Source organism: Neofelis nebulosa, chromosome X (assembly GCF_028018385.1).
Source record: "Neofelis nebulosa isolate mNeoNeb1 chromosome X, mNeoNeb1.pri, whole genome shotgun sequence".
NCBI classification, from domain to species: Eukaryota; Metazoa; Chordata; class Mammalia; order Carnivora; family Felidae; genus Neofelis; species Neofelis nebulosa.
The window spans coordinates 72,350,054-72,373,298 of NC_080800.1; the positions used below are offsets into that span (position 1 = coordinate 72,350,054).

The following is a 23,245-nucleotide window of genomic DNA, read 5'->3' on the forward strand; positions in this document are numbered from 1 at the left end:
CCTGCTGGCTCTTTTGTCCCTGAAGAGGCAATGCACCCCTCCCAGATGTTCTCCATGAAGGGGGAACCATCTCTCTTGGTGCGTCCCAAGTGGTCCTCAGATTGTGCCATCCACTACCAGGCTATCTGCTCTCCTTCTCCACAGGAGCACTGCAGTGCCAGCTGGGCTCCATATGAACCACATTGTGGACTTCTAAAACTCCTGTCTTTGAGCCCCGTTGCTTGTAAAAACTCATGAAAACCAACCCCTTTCATTTTCTCAATGTCTTTAGGGAAGTATTTTCCTTGTGCAATCCCCTGTGCACTCCTCTCTCTCTCACCTCTCCCCATGACCAGGGCTCCCTCCTCTCCATAATATCCATGATCCTTTTCTCTCCAAAATCACATCTCCACACCTCCTTCCTTCCACGATGTGGCATTTTCTCTCCCTCGGGTTGTGCGTTTTGTTGGTCCTCAGATTGATTTCTTGAGTGTTCATAATGATTTGATATTTATCTAGCTGTGTTTGATGGACGAGGGAAGTCTAAGGTACTCCTACTACTCCATCATCTTCCCAGATGTGTCTATTTAAAGTTTTGTGTTTCAAGTATCAAATCAATACACATTTCCTGAAGACCAAAAGAAATATTATGAGACAGGAGTTTCTCAAAAAAAACTGAAGAGCAGGAATGATACTAAGCCTCAGGGAGGACTGGATCATGAAATTAGGAACTTCTCAGAAACCAATGCTAGCTAGGTCCACCTGTCTCATCATTGTTTCTTTCTTTGCAAACTGACTTTGCTCCCCTGGCCACATGGTAGAAAATATAGCTTCTCATAGCTAAAGAGATTTTGCATTATGGATCAGCCACTCAGAAAGTCAAACACTTAATGGGTAACAATTCCAAAATGCATTAGGGGCCTGATTCCACCCGATTGAAGCTACTATGGCCAGAGGAGCAGTGCTATGCAGGAGATGCATGGTCATGTGGTGTTTTGTTTAGGTACAGTAGATATAAGGATGAATAGCAGCATACCTACCCTCAAGTTGTTCACTATCTAGGATACAGGAATGAAATCAGAAAACTTGAAATTCAATGAGATAAGGGCTTTATGAACGGTACTGTGGGGAGCTCAGAGGGAAAAATATCTTTGCCAAATGAGGTTGCTGAAGTGTTAGTAAACTAACATTAAATTTGGGTTTTAAAGGCAGAATAGAAAGTTTATTAGAGGAAAAAGGGTGTAGTGGTAGCAGAGAGGTGAAGGAATTCCAGAAAAGAAATGATATATGCAATAAGACAAAGAGTGAAGATCCTGAGGAGTTCATTGTGACTGAAAATTAGAGTGTGAGGAGGAGAGAGAGGTAGAGTGATAGGAGATGAAGGCAAAGGGAAACAATGTTTTTGGGGGATGGTGGTCTCATATGCAATGCTAAAGAAGTCAGATTTTACTTAGTATGTAAAGGTTTTTAAGGAGAGAAGTGACATGACTAGGGCTATTATTTGTATTTAAGTGAAACTGCCACTACTAGGGCAGTTCATTATTATGAGATACAGCTCATTATTATGAGAAAGAATATAATCTTATTACTAGTAGATCATAAACATGTTTCAGTGCATGAAGAATTCAGAGGAGAGGAGCAACCCAAATCTATGTGACCTTGGACAAGTCATTTTATCTCTGTGATTCAGTTTCATCAAGAACCTAATCTGTAAAATAGAGAATGATAATAGTACCTACATGTTGTTTTGAGATTAAAAGTGTTAATAGTTCCTGGTACATAGTAGGCACTGCAAGTGTTACCCTTCATTTCTTCTCCTACCCTTTGCTGGTCCTCAGAGTCCCAAGCCACACCCTCTCACAACCATATTTGGTGCAGGCTAGGGATGTGCCCTCAAGGGCTTCATTTTCACTTAACTTTGGTGTGTTGTTATGCTAAATAACTCCTCACCTTGTGTCAGCATGAGAAGGAATTCATGCAGTGGTTTCTTCCTCAATAGGTAATTGGAATAGAATGGGGAGCCTTGTGTCAAGACCAATGAGAACAATGGGTTGTGGGAATAGAGAGGAGGGAGCCATGATCAGGAAAATATTTCTGAGATAGAAAATATTTCTGAGATAGAACCAAAAAGATTTTGTGTCCAACTGAATATGGGAACTGAGGAGTGAGAAGTTGTGATTTTACATGTATGTAAGCAAGATAAATAGATCTTTTTCTACTACTTTATCAACTATTTTAATTTTTTAAAAAAATGATAGTAGATGGTAGCTACACTTGTGGTGAGCATAGGATAACCTATAGAGATGTTGAATACTTAGGTTGTACACCTGAAACTAATGTAAGGAGTTAACTGTACTTAAAAAAATAAAAACTGTGCACATTTCAATTGACTTTTCATTTGTTCCATTGGTAGCTCTAATTGGAGAAAAACAACTGAAGTGATCTCCACTCAGTAGTAGCCTGAATGGGGGATCTACTGTGCCATTAGCAACAATTGTTAGAACAACAGTTGCTTACAGCTAAACTATATTGTTAGTATAGGAAATAAGACTGAAATTTGATATGGATAATTGGGGCATGTTATGTTTTACAATATATGTGTTAAGCTTAGTTTCCCCAAAATATGATTATGTTCAACAGATTCTCATAGAGTAGTGGTCACAAGCCCAAATGTGTATAGACACCAGAGAGGTTTCATGTTGGAAATTAGTAGCAGTCTCCATGTTGCAACATCTGAAAACATGAGTAAAAAGAAACATTTTAGAGGTTAAAAAGCATTAAAATGTTATCATTGATATTTATCAACAAAGTACAAAATAAAGCAGGTTTTCAGAGTTGCATGAATATCACTTTCCCCACTCCATCTGACTCAATAATGCTATTTTCATTTTCAATTTGAGAGACAGAGGCTGTAAACATGTTTATTTTTTCCAAACTTGCCCTTGTGCCAAAGAGGTTGCTCAGCAAGATTCTCTCTCTCTGACCCTAGCAGCCACTGACCTAAGGTAATAAATTCAAATATGTGATTTTTGTAGCCCATGGTTTCAAAACATTATAAAACAAAATATATAGGATAGGACTGAACATATTAAGGCCTCCTTTTCAGAAACACAATAGTCATGTTGTAAAGTAACATACTATCTATAGGTTATTATTATTACTATTAATCAATGGACTTTTATCTGTCGTTTAAAAAATTTGCTATGAAAAGTTTTAAACACAAAAATACAAAATAGAAACACTCATATAGCATAACCTAGATTTAACCACTGTTAACATTTTATTATATGTATTTGCTTCACCTGTCTTTAAAAAATCTCTAACAGGGGCGCCTGGGTGGCGCAGTCGGTTAAGCGTCGGACTTCAGCCAGGTCACGATCTCACGGTCCGTGAGTTCGAGCCCCGTGTCAGGCTCTGGGCTGATGGCTCAGAGCCTGGAGCCTGTTTCCGATTCTGTGTCTCCCTCTCTCTCTGTCCCTCCCCCGTTCATGCTCTGTATCTCTCTGTCCCAAAAATAAATAAACGTTGAAAAAAAAATTAAAAAAAAGATCTCTAACAGATAATGCTTTTTAAAAAAATTACCATTACGACACCCAGTAGTTAAAATTATCCTTGATATCAACTAACACCCAGGCAATGTTCAATCCCTATGATTGCCTCAAAATGGATTTTTTGCTTTTTTTTTAAAACAAAGGTTTTATTTATTCAAAGCAAGGTCCAAACAAGGTCAGCATGTTGCACTTGGTTGATACATCTCTAAAGTCTCCTTTATTCTGTAATGATGCTCCCTTCATTTTATTTGTGTCAGTTAATTGTTGATAGAATCAGGTTATCTGTCCTGTAGAATTTTATACATTGCATCTTCATGATGTCATTAAATATGCTTCTATCCCCCTAATGTCTATAAATTGGTAGTTGAATGCTTCCCAGTTAGTGCTGGGTACTTACTATTACAACACATCAAGAGGCTTATAACATCTTATTTTCTACTTGTACTGTTTTTAAGATTGATCACTAGGTTCAGGTGATGTCTGCATCAAACTATTATCACTAAAGGTTTTAATAAAAATAACCATTACCTAGGTCCATTACTACATTGGGTTTACAAAATGGTGATTTTTTTCTAATTCTATCATTCCTCATGTAATTACAAATGGTGATTCTTCTATAACAATTTTCCTTCAACAACTATTTGAATACCCTGAAAATACAGTTTTTACAGGAAAGACATAATAATTGTTTCTTTCTTTTTATTAGTTTCTAGAATAAAAAAGGTTGGTGACATAGCAATGAAAGCAACGATAGATGAAAAAGAATAGTATATAATAGATGCTAATATATTAGATACTATTAGAAATGGGAATAGAGAATTAAGAGCTAGTATTTTATCTTTTTAATCTCTACAAACCAATCCTCTGCTAAATTGATAGTCTATTTTTTTTTTTTTACCCCACATGAAAATCCTGAATAAAACAACTCACTAATGCTTCTAGATCAGCAAGTGTCCATGTCTAAAGAATATTTCTTTTAGGGGTCAGCTGTATCATTGAGAGGAAAAGGATTTACACATGCAAGTCCCATTAATATTAATAGGAGTTACCAGCATAAATCACACTGCAGTGATAGGTGAAAAGACTCTCCAGCCTACTAGAATTCCAGTTCTAATGATTATCTGTCAAATGGCCCTAAAAGTCATCATAGCCAGGAAGAGCGGATATGGCAACTTGTATGGGAAGGGCATGTCATTGCAGCTCCACAGCTAAACTATATTAATGGAAAGAAAACTTGCCTTCAAAATGTGATGTGGGATGCTAAGTGTTAAACCACTTATCGAATGTTTAAAAATTCCACCATTAAAGAGGTGAATTCAAACATCAAATCACTTGTTTAAAAAAAAAGTGTGAATATTGTATGAGCTCCAAGATGCTTGAAGGATAATATGGCTACTTGTTTAAAAATTAAATTAACCTTATTTTTCTTAAATTTATGGATCACCTCACACATAAATTGTCAGCTTTGAAAGACTCCTGTTATCTTTTGAATGCATTCTATCTAACACGCTTTAGGAAAATACCTGGAATTGACAGAAAATGTCACTCTGCTTTAATTATTTGATTCAAGAGCAAATCATAGTTCACTGAATGATTTCTGTAAAAAGAACATCAGCAGTCTCTTATCTATTTCAAGTAAGTTGTTAGGGATTCAACCACCACAGAGAAAAACATTTCATGTTCTCATTCACCAAGTAAATATAAAAAGCTCATATTCTCATATACTAAGTGAGATGTGAAAACAGTTTGTAGGCAATCAATGTACTATAAAACCATAGTTCATGCCTCACAGCACTGATTTCAAACAGAATGAGGTCTGATGCTGGCATCTAGAACAATTTGCTAAGTAAATCAACCCATGTATCATTTGATTGCCTTTCTCAAGTGCTTAGAAACAAAACCAAGTATACAGCTGGATAATTAATTGCTTAAATAGTAGACTGATACCAACAAATCAGTTCCAAGACAATCTTTAATTTCTTGGCATACACGCAAAATTTTAATGTTGAAAACTAGGAAACCATGCCTGAAAGGCATCAAAACAGATTTTACGTCCTCTGAAAACTTTACTGTTACTGTGTGAAAATTATGAATAATCATATTTATGCTTTTGAAGTGCATATAAGAAAATTACCCAGGAGTAGAGATAGATCACTCAATACCAGTAGCAGTAAATAACTTACTTGTAAGAAAATTATTTAATTATTGCTTTGAAGGATCAATACTACTTAGCAATCAAATTTCAACAAAATTTTTTGAGATCTTTAGGACTTTAGACAAAGGGCTGCCTTTTTGGGAAGTACAGCTGTGACAGAAGTTAATCATTAGCATGGTCATTATTTTAGATAAAAGGCTGCCAATCTCAGAAACTACCATTCTAGAAGTTAACTATTAACGTGGCCATTTTACTACAGGCAACTAAGTATCACTGGAGATGGGAAAAATTGTAATTCAGTTTTCCTATAGAAAAATACCTAAATTTATAGCATCTATCTACCTATCTACCTACCTACCTACCTATCTGCTTTTCTGGATAGGCATACCAACCAGACAAAGACACAGTAGCAACACAGGGTAATTGGCTTTCATAATCACTAAACTGAGTGGTATTATCATGTTTGGTTAAAAAAGCATGCATAACTAAACATTTTAAACATATGAATCAAAATTCTTTGACAATAATGTTCAACATTTTAAATTAGCTACTGAAACTTCTGTATTGCATATAACATGTTAACTTTACTTATATAACTTCAGGCTTATTATTTTACAACAAAACCAAAAAGTTTTTTTCTGTTTTAAAACTATAAAAAAATTTATTTGCAGTACTTAAGACAGCTGAAAAGAAAGCTCTTAGAATAATTTCTATTACATTCTGAGGCAACAGGAAATATTTAAGATTCTCTATCAAAATGTTTTAAATGGTTGTGTAATATTTTAGTCACCACTAGTCATATTTAGGAACTTTTAAATATTTCAATAGTATTTAATAAATAACCTGGAAGAGATTATGAGGATGGCTAATGGATAAAATAGGGTACAATATGGGTTGGGCCATGAGACACAAAATATCTCCTTGTCTACATATAGATAGCTGCAGTAAAGCTATCGTAATTTTCTAGTTATTATTCTGAGCCTACTCTGATTGTTTACATAAATATGTATGCTGCATTCAAGAGGCCTTAACTCTTAGACTGTAACAAAGTACAGTATTTTAATTGGTGCCATTGTATTCAGACTCAATACTTTTATACAGTGGGACCTTTCATATTGCTGGTATTGAGGGGCAGGGCCAATACCTGGTGCTTCTAGGTATGTATTGTGCATTTAGACCATGGCATAAGTTGGGTTTTGGGAAACATGATTTAAGATCTAAATCTATTAACAAAATATATTATAATGTGATTCCACTATCCCTGATTTGTATGATAATATAAAAGGGGAAGAGAGACACAGAAGAGTCCAAAGAGATAGGAGATGGGCTGTACAATGGGCAGAGCAGTTAAGAGCAGCCTGAGAGGCTGGGAAGGTTTTCCTTTCACCTGGATTCAGTTGTATCTACAGGGGATTGGAAAGGTGAGGCAAGGGCTACATTCCTTGGTTCTTTCCATTTCTTAGGAGTCTGTGACCTGAAGAGCTCATAGCCCCACTGCAACTGAAGTAAGAACCACATGATTTCTACTATAGCTATGGCTTTCTGATTGGCAATATAGGCCAGAATGCACAATAAACATTTTATGTATTTAATTATTGTAACAAATTAAGTCTAAACTATTGCTCAAATAAAGCAAATCATCAGAGCTTGGCATCTGGAAAAATTTTAAATTGTCATGGTCACTGTAACTAGGTTTGCTGGCTATGTACAACCCTAACATTTTTATGTTAAGTGTATATTAGGGCTTACCAATTGTCATATTGTATTGAGTCTTTAGTGGTTTTAGGTTTACCTACCAGAAAAGGAATATGAATAATTTATACAGTGCTTTCCTTATTAAGATTCAAAACCAAAATTCCATGTTACTATGTTTTATGGTCTATAGACTATAAAATACTAATTTAGGAAATAGTTTTATTTTAAAAGCTTAATGCAATAAAAACACTGTGATCTACTGTGTTGGGGGAGTTGACAGGAAACAATTTGCTGCATGAGATTTTTGATATTCACCTTCAAGTCAAGGGGAAAACAACATTCCCCCCAACCCCCAAAAATCATTTTAAGATTTGCACTGCATTTATCTTCAAAATCATCCTCCTAAGGTAGGGAGAGTGTTACTATTTCTATCTTACATATGGAGAAAGTGAGCCCTATTTTTAGACAAAATAAACAATTTGTCTAATCTCATCAGTAGTATAGCTAGGACTAAACTGGGTCCATATACAATTAGGTTCTAATTACTTGACTAGACAGAATTTCCACATACTGATGAGAGAATATCCAAATCTTTCTTTCCATGACTTCAGTCCTATAAGCTTTCCTAGTGTGCAAATGATTCACATACAAATAGCACTACTAACATTAAAAAATGTTGAGTAAATGGACTCATGATTTGTTTGTAAAAATGTATACCTTAATATTGGAGTTTTCAATAATTCTCAAGATAGAAAACAAACCAAACCTCTATTCCAAACAGGCTCCTGCCTAGATCAGGATATTTTAGCTCTCCTCAATTACATTTATATGTGTTTTTATCATTGGTGCCATCATGCTTATATCTATAAAGAAAATAGAATTAAAATAATCACAGGAAATACATGACTGGATTCTGAAGATGTGGATTTCAATCAAAGATCCAAAGTGATAAGCAAAAGCTTTCCTAATACCACAGAATTATTAACAATGCATAGGATCACTTTCATATCCACAGCTATATTCCTGGAAATCAATCCATTTATATTCATCTGCTTATTCCACAGGTGTATTATCTTAAAGTAGGCAAGCCAATGTGGTTTACAAGTATTTTGTGCTCTTGCAATGTCCTCTTTCAGGAAAATCCCCTTTTGGATTTCTATGCCCTGTTCTCTTGGTAATAATGTATGTCAACTGGCTGCTGTTTTCTAACATTTTTCAAACATTTCTTTCATGAAAAAGACTCTGAGGCCAGGAGGAATTTTCAAAGTGCGTGTATAGTTTGGTGTATATCCGTTATTGAGAGGACTGCTCTGGGTTTCCCAGACTTCTGCTTTCCTTGGGAGTCTCTGAGTTCACTTCTGGTATGAAACTAGATTCTGAAGCCTCTGATTGTAAACTGTCCCCATCAATGACAATGTCTTCAGGATTTGGTGGGGGTGGACAGAAGTCTTCATTGGGGCAGATTTGCTGGAAAAGTGTTTCAGCCTGGACAGGGAAGAAAGGACATGATAGTTTTTGGTTATCAGCTTAAAATGTATATGACTTTCTGAAATTATTTTAAAAATGAAGGCATCACCCTTGAAAATTTCTTTGTTACAAAACTTTATCAAGTATACACTATCTTTTAAAATCCAGTTTCAGAATTTCATGACTTTCCTACAATTCTATGCAAGCATTCAGGACCACCCTTCATGTATTATCAGTACTTGACCAGATTATCAAGTGTTCATCCCCCCAGCCAAATTCCAAAGGGAACCAGTTCCCATCACCGAACTTGCTTGCACCTCACAAATATCCAACACTGTGCTTCAGTGGATCCATCCCTCCCAGGGGCCTGCCTCCCTCCCAGTGCTGCAGGGCCCCTCCAACAGGACACCACCACAGGCAAAGTGAGCTAACCTACCCCTCGCCCCCCCCCCCCCCCCCGTGCACCTTGCAGATCCACCCCGGCTAATATGCCAGATCCCATCAAAGCAGCACCACAAGCCTGGCAGTGTGCAAGTAGCCCAGAAAGGGGCCACACCACTCCACAGTGAGTCCTGCTCCTGGAAGAGGGGAAGATAAGGTACACACCAATCTGACTATGGCCCCAGTGGTGGGCTGGGGACAGACATCAGGTATGACTGTGGCCTCGCTCACCAACACAAGTTACTCTGGACAGCACAGGGGAAGTTCCCTGCAGTTCGGAGCCACCTCAGAGACTACACAAAATGACAAAATGGAAGAATACACCTCAGAAGAAACTCCAGGAAGTAGCAACAGCTAATGAATTGATCAAAAACTATTTAAGCAATACAACGGAACAAGAATTTAGAATAATAGTCCTAAAATTAATTGCTGGGCTTGAAAAAAGCATAGAGGACAGCAGAGAATCTATTGCTACAGAGATCAAGGGACTAAGAAATAGTCCTAAGGAGCTAAAAAATGCTATAAGTGAGGTGCAAAATAAAATGGAGGTGATCACAGCATGGATTGAAGAGGCAGAGGAAAGAATAGGTGAATTAGAAGATAAAATTATGGACAAAGAGGAAGCTGAGAAAGAGAGAAAAAAAAATCCAGGACTATGAGGTGGAGAATTAGAGAACTAAGTGATGTAATCAAGCACAACAATATCCATATAATAGGAATTCCAGAAGAGGAAGAGAGAGAGAAAGGGGCTGAAGGTGTACTTGAACAAATCAGAGCTGAGAACTTCCCTTATCTGGGGAAGGAAAAAGGCATTGAAATCCAAGAGGCACAGAGAACTCCCTTCAGACATAACTTGAATCGATCTTCTGCGTGACATATCATAGTGAAACTGGCAAAATACAAGGATAAAGAAAAAATTCTGAAAGCAGCTAGGGAGAAACAGGATCTAACTTACAAAAGGAGACCCATAAGAGTAGTGGCACACCTATCTACTGAAACTTGGCAGGCCAGAAAGGAATGTCAGGAAACCTTCAATGTGATGAACAGAAAACATATGCAGCCAAGAACCCTTTCCAGCAAGTCTGTCATTCAGAATATAAGGATAGATAAAGGTCTTCCCAAACAAACAAAAACTGAAGGAATTCATCACCATTAAACCAGCCCCACAAGGGATCCTAAGAGGGATTCTGTGAGTTAAATGTTGCAAGGACCACAAAGTACCAGAGACCTCACTATAAGCATGAAAGCTACAGACATCACAATGACTCTAAACCCTTATCTTTCAATAATAACACTGAATATAAGTGGACTAAATGCTCCAAACAAAAGACATAGGGTATCAGAAAGGAAACAACAAAAACAAAAACAAAAACAAAAAACAAAACCAAGACCCATCTATTTGCTGTCTACAAGAGACTCATTTTAGACCTGAGGACACCTTCAGATTGAAAGTCAGGGGATGGAGAACTATCTATCATGCCACTGGAAGTCAAAAGAAAGCTGGAGCAGCCATATTTATACCAGACAAACTAGACTTTAAATTAAAGGCTGCAACAAGAGATGAAAAAAGGCATTACAAAATAATTACAGGGTCTATCCATCAGAAATAGCTAATAATTATAAATGTCTATGAGCTGAATATGGGAGCCCCCAAATATATAAAATGATTACGAACATAAGCAACATTATTGATAAGAATGTGGTAATTGCAGGGGACTTTAATACCCCACTTGCAGCAATGGATAGATCATCTAGACACAGGGTCAATAAAGACACAAGGGCCCTGAATGATACATTGGATCAGAGGGACTTGACAGATATATTTAGAACTCTGCATCTCAAAGCAACAGAATATACTTTCTTCTCGAGTACATATTGGAACGTTCTCCAAGATAGATCACATACTGGGTCACAAAACAGCCCTTCATAAGTATACAAGAATTGAAATCATACCATGCACACTTTCAGACCAAAATGCTATGAAACTTGAAATGAACCACAGGAAAAGTCTGGAAAACCTCCAAAAGCATGGAGGTTAAAGAACACCCTACTAAAGAAGGAATGGGTCAACCAGGCAATTAGAAGATATTAAAAAAATACACGGAAACAAATGAAAATGAAAATACAACAATCCAAAAGCTTTGGGATGCAGTGAAGGCAGTCCTGAGAGGAAAATACATTGCAATCCAGGCCTATCGCAAGAATCAAGAAAAAACTCAAATAAAAACTTTACAGCACACCTAAAGGAAATAGAAGCAGAACAGCAAAGACACCCCAAACCCAGCAAAAGAAGACAAATAATGTAGAGCAGATCAATGAAACCAAGAGGTTTTTTTTTTTTTTGAAAAAATAAACAAAATTGATAAACCTCTAGCCAGGCTTCACAAAAAGAAAAGGGAGATGACCCAAATGGATAAAATCATGAACGAAAATGGAATTATGACAACCAATCCCTCAGAAATACAAGCAATTATCAGGGAACACCAGGAAAAATTATATGCCAACAAACTGGACAACCTGGAAGAAATGGACAAATTCCTAGGCACCCATACACTTCCAAAACTCAAGCAGGAAGAAATAGAAAACTTGAACAGATCCATAACCAGTGAAGAAATTGAATCAGTTATCGAAAATCTCCCAACAAATAAGAGTCCAAGATCAGATGGCTTCCCAGGGGAATTCTACCAGACATTTAAGGCAGAGATAATACCTATCCTTCTCAAGCTGTTCCAAACAACAGAAAGGGAAGGAAAGCTTCCAGACTCATTCTATGAATCCAGCATTACTTTGATTCCTAAACCAGACAGAGACCCAGCAAAAAAAATCAGAACTACAGGCCAATATCCCTGATGAATATGGATGCAAAAATTCTCAATAAGATACTAGCGAATAGAATTCAACAGCATATAAAAGGAATTATTCACCATGAACAAATTGGATTCATTCCTGGGATGCAGGGATGGTTCAAAATTCACAAATCAATCAATATGATACATCACATTAATAAAAGAACCATATGATCCTGTCAATCGCTGCAGAAAAAGCATTTGACAAAATTCAGCATCCTTTCTTAATAAAATCCCTCAAGAAAGTCGGTATAGAAGGAACATACTTAAACATCATAAAAGCCATTTATGAAAAGCCCACAGCTAATATCATACTCAATGGGTAGAAACTGAGAGCTTTCACCCTGAGATCAGGAACACGACAGGGATGTCCACTCTCACCGCTGTTGTTTAACATAGTGTTGGAAGTTCTAGCATCAGCAATCGCACAACAAAAGGAAATCAAACCCATCAAAATTGGCAAAGATGAAGTCAAGTTTTCACTTTTTGCAGATGACATGATATTTTACATGGAAAGCCCGATAGACTGCACCAAAAGTCTGCTAAGAACTGATACATGAATTCAGCAAAGTCGCAGAATACAAAATCAATGTACAGAAATCAGTTGCATTACACTAATAATGAAGCAACAGACAAATAAAGAAACTGATCCCATTCACAATTGCACCAAGAAGCATAAAATACCTAGGAATAAACCTAACCAAAGATGTAAAAGATCTGTATGCTGAAAACTATAGAAAGTTTATGAAGGAAATTGAAGAAGATATAAAGAAATGGAAAAACATTCCGTGCTCATGGATTGGAAGAACAAATATTGTGAAAATGCCAGTACTACCCAAAGTTATCTACACATTCAGTGCAATCCCAATCAAAATTGCATCAGCATTCTTCTTGAAGCTAGAATAAGCAATCCTAAAATTTGTATGAACCACAGAAGACCCCGAATAGCCAAAGTAATATTGAAGAAGAAGACCAAAGCTGGAGACATCACAATCCCAGACTTTAGCCTCTACTACAAAGCTGTAATCATCAAGGCAGAATGGTATTGTCAGAAAAACAGACACATTGACCAATGGAATAGAATAGAGACTCCAAAATTGGGCCCACAAAAATATGGCCAACAAATCTTTCACAAAGCAGGAAAGAATATCCACTGGAAAAAAGATAGTCTCTTTAACAAATGGTGCTGGGAGAACTGGACAGCAACATGCAGAAGAATGAAACTAGACCACTTTCTTACACCATTCACAAAAATAAACTCAAAATGGATGAAGCACCTGAATGTGAGACAGGAAACCATCAAAATCCTAGAGGAGAAAGCAGGAAAAACCTTTCTGACCTCAGCCGCAGCAATTTCTTACTTGACACATCCCCAAAGTAAGGGAATTAAAAGCAAAAATGAACTCTTGGGACCTCATGAAGATAAAAAGCTTCTGCACTGCAAAGGAAACAATCAACAAAACTAAAAGGCAACCAACGGAATGGGAAAAGATATTTGCAAATGACATATCAGACAAAGGGCTAGTATCCAAAATCTATAAAGAACTCACCAAACTCCACACCCGAAAACCAAATAATCCAATGAAGAAATGGGCAGAAAACATGAATAGATACTTCTCTAAAGAAGACATCCAGATGGCCAACAGGCACATGAAAAGATGCTCAATGTCCATCACTCCTCATCAAGGAAATACAAATCAAAACCAGAATCAGATACCACCTCATGCCAGTCAGAGTGGCTAAAATGAATAAATCAGGAGACTATACATGCTGGAGAGGATGTGGAGAAACAGGAACCCTCTTGCACTGTTGGTGGGAATGCAAATTGGTGCAGCCGCTCTGGAAAACAGTGTGGGGGTTCCTCAAAAAATTAAAAATAGACCTACCCTATGGCCCAGAAATAGCACTTCTAGGAATTTATTCAAGGGATACAGAAGTGCTGATGCATAGGGGCACTTGTACCCCAATGTTTATAGCAGCTCTTTCAACAATAGCCAAATTATGGAAAGAGCCCAAATGTCCATCAACTGATGAATGGATAAAGAAATTGTGGTTTATATACACAATGGAATACTACTTGGCAATGAGAAAGCATGAAATATGGCCTTTTGTAGCAAGGTGGATGGAACTGGAGAGTGTTATACTAACTGAAATAAGTCATACAGAGAAAGACAGATACCATATATTTTCACTCTTATGTGGATCCTGAGAAACTTAACAGAAGACCATGGGGGAGGGGATGGAAAAAAAAAAGGCTAGAGAGGGAGGGAGCCAAACCATAAGAGACTTTAAAAACTGAGAATAAACTGAGGGTTGATGTGGGGTGGGAAGGAGGGGAGGGTGGGTAGTGGGCATTGAGGAGGGCACCTGTTGGGATGAGTACTGGGTGTTGTATGGAAACGAATTTGACCATAAATTTCAAAAAAATAAAAAAAAATTAAAAAAATTAAAAAAAAGATTATCAAGTGTTAGCTGAGAATTTAAGGACATTCATTCTTCATGTCAGTACAAATTCAATTTCCCTTAGTATTCTTTATGTAATTTCCCAATAGCTGTACAAATTTAGCATATAATTTTAATGAGTCACTTTTAAAATCAAGAAAAATCTTCATTATTTGCTCAAGTATTTGCTTTTCTGGAATAATTGACCTTCCCCCGGGCTTTAAGGAGTATAACACAGTGTTCAAGATCATGGTCTCTGAATAGATAGCCATGTGCAAATGCTGTCTCTGCCACTTAGTAGCAATGCAATTTGGGGGAATGCTTAGTTAACTCCTGAGCCTTGCTTTCCTTGTCTGTAAAATGGCTGAGACTAAGCCTCTACATATGGTAGCTGTTATTACTGTTATTAATAATAACTTAAGTTAAAATGTCAAGATTTAAGCTGAGCTTAGTCTGGCAGGGTAAGAGAATAAGAAAGTGAATGTGATCTTAATTAATGACAAATACATACACACGTGAAAGTAAATGTGACAAGAAACATTGCTATTCTATTCTAAACATATCCCTACTTCTATTTAGATGAATACACCTTTTTTAAAATATGAAATTTATTGTTAAGTTGGTTTCCGTACAACACCCAGTGCTCCTCTCAATAGGTGCCCTCCTCAATGCCCACTACCCACCCTCCCCTCCCTCCCACCCCCCATCAACCCTCAGTTTATTCTCAGTTTTTAAGAGTCTCTTATGATTTGGCTCCCTCCCTCTCTAGCCTTTTTTTTTCTTCCCCTTCCCCATGGTCTTCTGTTAAGTTTCTCAGGATCCACATAAGAGTGAAAACATATGGTATCTGTCTTTCTCTGTATGACCTATTTCACTTAGCATAAAGAATGAACTATTGGGACCTCACGAAGATAAAAAGCTTCTGCACTGCAAAGGAAACAATCAACAAAACTAAAAGGCAACCAACAGAATGGGAAAAGATATCTGCAAATGACATATCGAACAAAGGGCTAGTATCCAAAATCTATAAAGAACTCGCCAAACTCCACACCCGAAAAACAAATAACCCAGTAAAGAAATGGGCAGAAAACATGAATAGCTCTTTTGTTTAGATGAATACAACTCATTGGTAGATCAGGGTCCCTGCGATACTAGAGAGCTTGCACTCTATCCTATTGGTAAACAAAAGCCATTAAATGGTTTTAAGATATATGTTTGTTTTAAAGGCTACAATGTCTTTCTGTACTGCTTCAATCCTTCTTCCTGACATGCACACAAAGTCATTCATTAGGCCAGAAGTTGACAACTATGGCCCACAGGTCAAATCCGGCCTGTTTTTTTGTAAATAAAGTTTTATTGGAACACAGCCACTCTCATTCATTTGTCTCTTTTCTATAGCTGTTTTTGCACTGCAATGGCAGGGTTGAGTAGATGCCAAAGGGATGACAGGGATTGCAAAATCTAAACTATTTACCATCTGGCTATCTACAGTTGGTAGACTCCTGCATTAGGTAATTAAAATTGACATTCCTTGTGAATGGGTGGAAGGACAGTAAATAGAAACTTTTGAGCTTTGATGTGAAGTTGAAAGAAGAGATGGAGAGAAAAAGTTTCTTTCTTTCTTGAGTATAGTTCAAGGGTATTATTTTTGGATGTGCCATTTTACGATGACTATTTTGAAATGAAATATTTGAGATGCCTGCTTCATTCCCTACTCCAGGAACTTACCATAATGTTTGCTGGAGACACTTAGCACCTAGAAGTAGGAGGACTGAGGTCAGTCAGAGCTTCCATCTCACAATTCAGTTCCTCTAATGGTCTTTTTGTCTTTTATCTCAACCTTGTCTTTCTATAGAACTTCTCTCTCCCCCTCACTTCCTTTCACTCTCTGCATGCAATCAATGACCAAATCATGACAATCTCTCCTACTTCTTGACTCCATTTTTTTCCTTCCCTCTAGCCATAGCCCAGGCATACATTATCTTTCCATTAGACAATAGCAATATCTCAGAACCGGACTGGTCACCTTGCCTTGAGGGTTCCCTCAGGTAATCCATCTCTATGCTGCCTTCAGAAGGGTCTATGGAAATGAAATTCTGTTTATGCCATTTTCTGGCTTAAAACATTTCAATGACTCCACACTTCTAACAAGATAAAAATCCAAGATCCTTGTTATGGCATACAAAACTCTACAGGCCTACTTTCTGGCCTTATCATTTATTTAATCTCATTTTCACCTTTCAGACCTTTTGCTTCACTAATACCTATCTATGGGTGCTGTCTTAAACACACCATGATGTTTATATCCTGGATTGGTGTAGATGTTGGAATGTTTCAATTATCTTCCATTTGTATGGGGAATTGCTACTCATCTTTTATATCTCTCTATGTAAAGTTCTTTGACTCCTAAATAGAGCTTATGGCTCCTCTGTTTTATTTTTGAACTTTGACATTATTCTATTATTGCATATACTGCACTGCACTGTCATTTGTTTACATGTTCTTCTCCTTAGTAGACAGTGATTCCTCCAGGGATGAAAAGGACTGGGTTTCATTCAACTATTCCTGGTGTGGAACAGAATCCCGATATACATTTTTTAACAAACTGAAAAATTTTAAAAACTGTATATTGTAGAAATGTTGAATATAATAATACCTAATACTACTTCTTTACTTCTACTCCAGTTCCTCTGTATCTCTCTCACACCTTGTCTCCCTTTTGTTACCTCCCTATAGGATACATTTTCCCCTGGAACTCAGGCCCTGTGGCTGGATCCCACCCTCTCTTTCCATATATCCTTGTCACATTCTGTCTCCTAGAATTGCCAACCAATTGCAGGCACCACCCTTATTTGTGTTCTACCTGCTGGTGCAACTCTCATCATCAGCCCATCTGCCACTGGCCCTCACTAATGCCAATTTCCTACGGCCAGCCTCCAGCCCTTACAGTCTTTCCTCTAATTGCTGGAACCTCTAAGGGTCAACTGCCATGTTCTGGAAGGTCTATCTAATGCTTCTTGGTCTGCTGCATTTTATTTGCTAACTAAGCCTCGATTGTGAGAGTTGTCATAAAGAGGCCAATTCATAGTGAATTGTTAGCTTTTAAATCCTTCTTGCCCTTTTTAAGCCAAAAGTTAGCTTAAAGGGTAGTTTCAGGTGGCTAAAGACATTAAAAAGGCATAATTATGTGATGACTCGGCTTCTTTATACTGGGAAGTATAGAAAGGACACACTGAGTTATTGAAGACATTCTTATGTTTATTTAACACACATCTACACAAAACATAAAAAAAATGTCAATCTAGCAGTTTAATGTATTTAGAATAATGTATCCAGATTAACAAGATGAAAGTAGCACAGCACACTAGATGAATGTACAAGCACTGGGGTCCAACAGACTTGAGTTTAAGTTTGGCTTGCAAATTTACCAGCTATGTGATCTTTGGACAAGTTATTTAGCCCCTGTTGGGTCTTGGTTTCCTCATCTGTAAAATGGCCATGTCACAGATACTCATATGATTGTGAGGACCAAATGAAATAATATATATATGATGGTACACAGAAAATGCTCAATGAATGGTGGCTTTACAAAATGTGACACCTAAAATCGCCCTCTTCCTCAATGGCATGAGAAAGTGAAGGATAATGCAATATGTGAGCAACTTGACAGGCCATATGATCTATAAAACTATAAACTTCAACTTACAAATTCTGTACCAAAAGTCATAAACAAATTGCTAATATGCCATAAAGACAACATTCTAAATGGTGGTTTTAGGCTGCCCACATCAGCTAATTTAAACCATTTTACACTTGAAATATAATACAAAGTATACAGTACTATATAATTATTCTTGTTCTCATGGTAGTGGCACTTCCTAGGGGATGGGGTTTCCTGAAGGAGGAGAGCTATCAATGATCTTGGGAGTAGAGAACGATAGACCAGTATGCTCATCAGTATGTGTGGATAAATGAGACACTACTTGTATTAAGAAAAGAGATATCATGTCATTTTCAGAAAAAAAATTGAAGTAACAAACTATAAGAAAAACCAGATTCTTTCTTTCACAGAAAGAATCACAATTATCACTTGGGCTAGCATCATTGTGGTGATAATAGAGAATGTCTTGGTGTGCTCTTGCACACTTTAACTTGTATTAAACAGAGATCACTTTATATTTTTAGTATGTTTTCAAATCATAAATAGTTCCATATGAACACAAGGGTGATAAGACTATGCTATTCAACATCTATACATTTACAAATAAGAAAAGCAGATGCAAACTTGCTAACAGGTAAAATAAAGCATTTTATTTGTAAAAAAGGGAATCTGCCGGTGCTTATGTTTGGTATATAGCCTAAAGCCTTAGGTGATGTTCTAAGAGCTTTTATAGACAATTTAGAAAACAAAAGTAATTAATTAGTGAGTGGGTTAAACATATGATGAAATACTGGAATTAGAATAGTTTATCTCAACACACTAGCTATTTATAAATATTATTACTGATGCCCTTTAAAGTAGGTATTACTTCTCCCCAAAGTGATGTGAGGTTAAAGGTATATAACAATTAAAACTATTCGTATTTAATAGCATATAATTAGTGCCAGAAGTAGCATTATTATTGTTTTTTATTATGATAATATTGAAGTGTATTTTCTGAGGAAGCAAGTTACTTCATAACAAAATTATTCTTTAATTATAATCTTTTAGCTGATAGTTTAGGTCACATTAGCACTTGTATAATAAGCTGTTATGTAAAATGCCTTCCATTTTGGCTAAAAAAACATTAAAGTTCACTCAGTAATAAAAATGACCTAAGCTATCTGGCTGAAAACATGTTGGCAATTTCTGCCAAAATTGGAACATCAAAGCAAAAATGCCTTGGTCATTTTAAGCCATAAATGCGGAACTGGAACCATCTTGGGTTCCTATTAAACTAATAGAATGAATGATAGAGAACTTCCCACTTTTGATATCACTGGCTGAATAGCATTATCCAGGATCACCATTTGACTCTGAAGATGAGAAACAAAGAATGTGGCAAAAAATACAGATGCATGGGGTCATGGCCCTGCCATTGTGACTAAAAATTAAAGGGTCAATGAAGCCATTTGCTCCTACGAGATCCCTGCCACTAGTAGGATTGAAAATTCTATCTGTGGTCTTAAAACAATGTTAAATTATCCATTTATTGATTCAATAGATATGCCAACTATATCTGTGAAAAGTGTAGACTTGTGCCTCAAAGAATATATTTTCTGTTCTTTTCCTGTCAAGTGCAGAGAAATGTATTTATATATGCACATAGATCTTCATCTGAATGGAATCATAGTTCACTTTTGGCAGCTTTTCTCAGCCTGCGCTATACCAGTTCATAGCCTTGTCCAGAAGTGCTGTCACAAAATTCCACCTTGATTTAGCATATTCCTCAGCAGCTATGGCAGTAGCTTTTGGAACACCAGCTTGTGTCAAAACATTAAAGGAATCATGTTAACTGTGAGAAACTAAGTTACATGATCTTTTCCAAAATACAAAAAAATGGGTTAAGACCATTTAAAAATTACATTTTGTATGCAATTACTTACTGACTTAGTTATACTCCTTTTGAAATGACTCAGAAGTTAACAAAGAAAAATGGTTCATGTATTTCAAAATAACAAGAGGCCAACAGTTTAAATTAGAAGCAAAGTTTCTTTGGAAAACTGGCATTATAAATTCATTTTTCAGAATCTGTATTTCTAACATCTTCCATCCTTATTCCCACAATGGAACTCCTAAATTCTTTCTTGCAATTCATTATTGTAGTCAAGAATGTGAAAATATTGGATACTATATTTCAAGTATATTTAAAGAAACTTTGTCATTCATAGGAAAAAGTTTAGGGGCAAATTACAGAAGTAGTATTAAATGACAGAGATGCTTTTATAGTCTTTTTTCCCACATCCCAGAGGAAAAAACAACTTACTGTCCCTACCACACCAAGTTTTTAACACAAAACTGAGAAACACCAACAGCCTTACCTGTTTGACCGCATTATCATTTCCTAAACCACAGTCTGGGCCAGAGCAGACATAAATGTTGGATGGTAAATCATTATAAGAGTTCCTGCTGACATCTGAAGAATCTCTCATATTGAAGTAAAGAGCCCACAAAAGTCTTGGTTTCTCATCTTCTTCATTTTCTAAATGTAGACATAAATTTTAGTCACATCTAAAGCACAATAAGGATGTCATTTAATACAGTATGTAGCCAATTACTAACAAACCATGACTGTATAATGTAGTAAATCAGAGCTTTGTATGTAAAAAAATAGTAAATCTGTATCCACATACTCTAATACATATGTATATTTCAAGCAATGATGGCTTTTCAACCTCAAATAAGATTACTAGTATGTTACTTAGATATAACACCTATTCTCTTCAATTTCTATTATTTCTTCTCAGCAGTATCATAGTGCTTCTGATCACATTCATCCTTAAATTATGTCAATGGAGAAGATAACACATTTTTTTATGTTTCACATAAACAAACCAACTTGAAAATTATATACAGTAAGTCAATGATATATACAGGATTATGAGATATCCAGAGGAGACAAGTCTATAGAGACAGAAAGTAGATTAGTGGTTACTTAGGGCTGGGGGAATTCGAGTAAGTGAGGGATTACTGCTAATGGGTGTGAGGTTTCTATTTTAGGTGATGGACATATTCTGAAATTGTGGTGATGTATGAACAATTTGATGATGAACATATTAAAAAACATTGAATTTTACACTTTATGTGTGTGAACTGTATAGTATGCAGATTATATCTCAATAAATTCATAATTATATCTTAATAAAGCCACTATTAAAAAATAGTGTATATGGGATTAAAACATTAATATCCTAAAACACTGATGCTTTGTCCTACTGGATTATAAAAGCAATGGCAACTGGCAAAAAATAAAAATAAGGTTGTGAGTGCTTGCTTCAAAAGCATATATATTAAATTGGAACAAAGATAAAGATGTGAGACTTCAAGTTGTTTTTAGCACACATTCTCTCATTTAACAGCAAGCATCTATTATGTGTGTTAGGCATTAGGCTAGCAGCTAGAAATACACAGGTAAAGTAGACTTAGTCCTTAGGCTCCTGAGGTTTTATATTCCCTAATACAGAGCCTAGCACATAACAGACACTCAATGAACAACTGTTAAATTGATTTTAATCCTGCTTTCAGGTATAATCAAAATATGATATGCTTATTAAAAGGTTCAACCTTAGATGTATATAAAGATTACCCAAGACCATGGGGCACCTTGTGAATCATAAAGAAAATACTAAAGGTATAACTAGTTAATTAGCTCTTATTGTTAAACTGGAAATCAATGTAGAGAAATTCACAGCTAATTGTAGTATTCAGTTAACAAGAATGCCCAATTCCCCAATTCAGGATAAACAGGATTTTGTTATATTTAATTTAAAATATCTCTACTACAGGGGCGCCTGGGTGGCTCAGTTGGTTGAGCGGCCGACTTCGGCTCAGGTCATGATATCAGTTTGTGAGTTTAAGCCCTGCAGTGGGCTCTGTGCTGACAGCTTGGAGCCTGGAGCCTGCTTCAGATTCTGTGTCTCCTCTCTCTGCCCATCCCCTGTTTGTGCTATCTCTGTCTCTCAAAAATAAATAGATAAATGTAAAAAAAAAAATTAAAATATCTCTACTACAAAAATACCAGTTATAAGGGGTGCCTGAGTGGCTCAGTTGGTTGAGCATCTGACTTCAGCTCAGGTCATGATCTCATGGTTTGTGGGTTTAAGCCCCACGTCAGGCTCTGTGCTGACAGCTCAGAGCCTGGAGCCTGCTTCGGATTCTGTGCCTCCCTCTCTCTGCCCCTCCCCCAGTCACACTGTGTCTCTCTCTCAAAAATGAATAAATGTTAAAAAAATTTAAAAAGTACCAACTATGTTATTTTTCTAGTTCATTTTGAATAATCCATTATTATTAGTGTGATAGGATGAAGAAACTCTGAATGGAAGAAGTGATTCCTTACAATGCCCCTTCCTAATGCTGAGATCTATGAGTCAAAGGTATCACTAACTTCATGTAAACATATGATAGATGGTGAAACCTATTTACTGACAAAATAAAGGAATATAAGGAATTCATATTTCACAGCTAAAACCATATGGCTCTTAATAAATTTATTGGTTAAGTTTAGTTTCACTAAACCTTACAGGAAGATAATTAAACATACTGCCCGTGATCTGTGACACCAGACTCCATGAGCATTGCAGAAAAGTGGGCTAAAGTCTGGAATTCCTTTAATATTGCCTAGTCCATTTCTAAGCGTACATAAAGAGAATTTATCTTGTATTCTGTGAAAGTTCCAGCTCAAAGGAGGGCTTTCACCCAATAGAAGCTGGGAAAAATGAATACTCCAATAGATTATAGGAAATAATTTCACAGAGATTGAAGCACTGAGAAGGAACCATGAGGAAGATGAAAAGTTGACATAGGCTGAAGATAAATGCTCTAGATAGAAGGGAGTTATCAGGCTTTGACCTTAAAACCCTCAAAAAGACATATAATTGCTTCATCTTTCTTTGAGGTCAGCTAGAAGGCAGAGAGATAGCTGGAAAAATAACATGCAGTTGAGAAGTACACAGTTGTCAAAAATAAACAG

At 36.5% G+C, this 23,245-nt stretch overlaps 1 protein-coding gene across 4 annotated transcripts in view; it reads right to left on the bottom strand.

Moving 5' to 3' along the window:
• Window positions 1-5,484: 5,484 nt before the first annotated feature.
• The window catches only part of CHM (CHM Rab escort protein), a 240,702-nt gene continuing 222,941 nt past the window's right edge, over window positions 5,485-23,245 (bottom strand). For all 4 annotated transcript variants that reach the window (XM_058714187.1, XM_058714185.1, XM_058714186.1 and 1 more), the window contains 2 exons: window positions 20,598-20,758; window positions 5,485-8,865 (listed from right to left, as the gene is read on the bottom strand). In XM_058714187.1, the coding sequence (XP_058570170.1) occupies window positions 8,674-8,865; window positions 20,598-20,758 (353 nt within the window). In that variant the 3' untranslated portion in view covers window positions 5,485-8,673. The remainder of the gene's footprint in view (window positions 8,866-20,597; window positions 20,759-23,245) is intronic.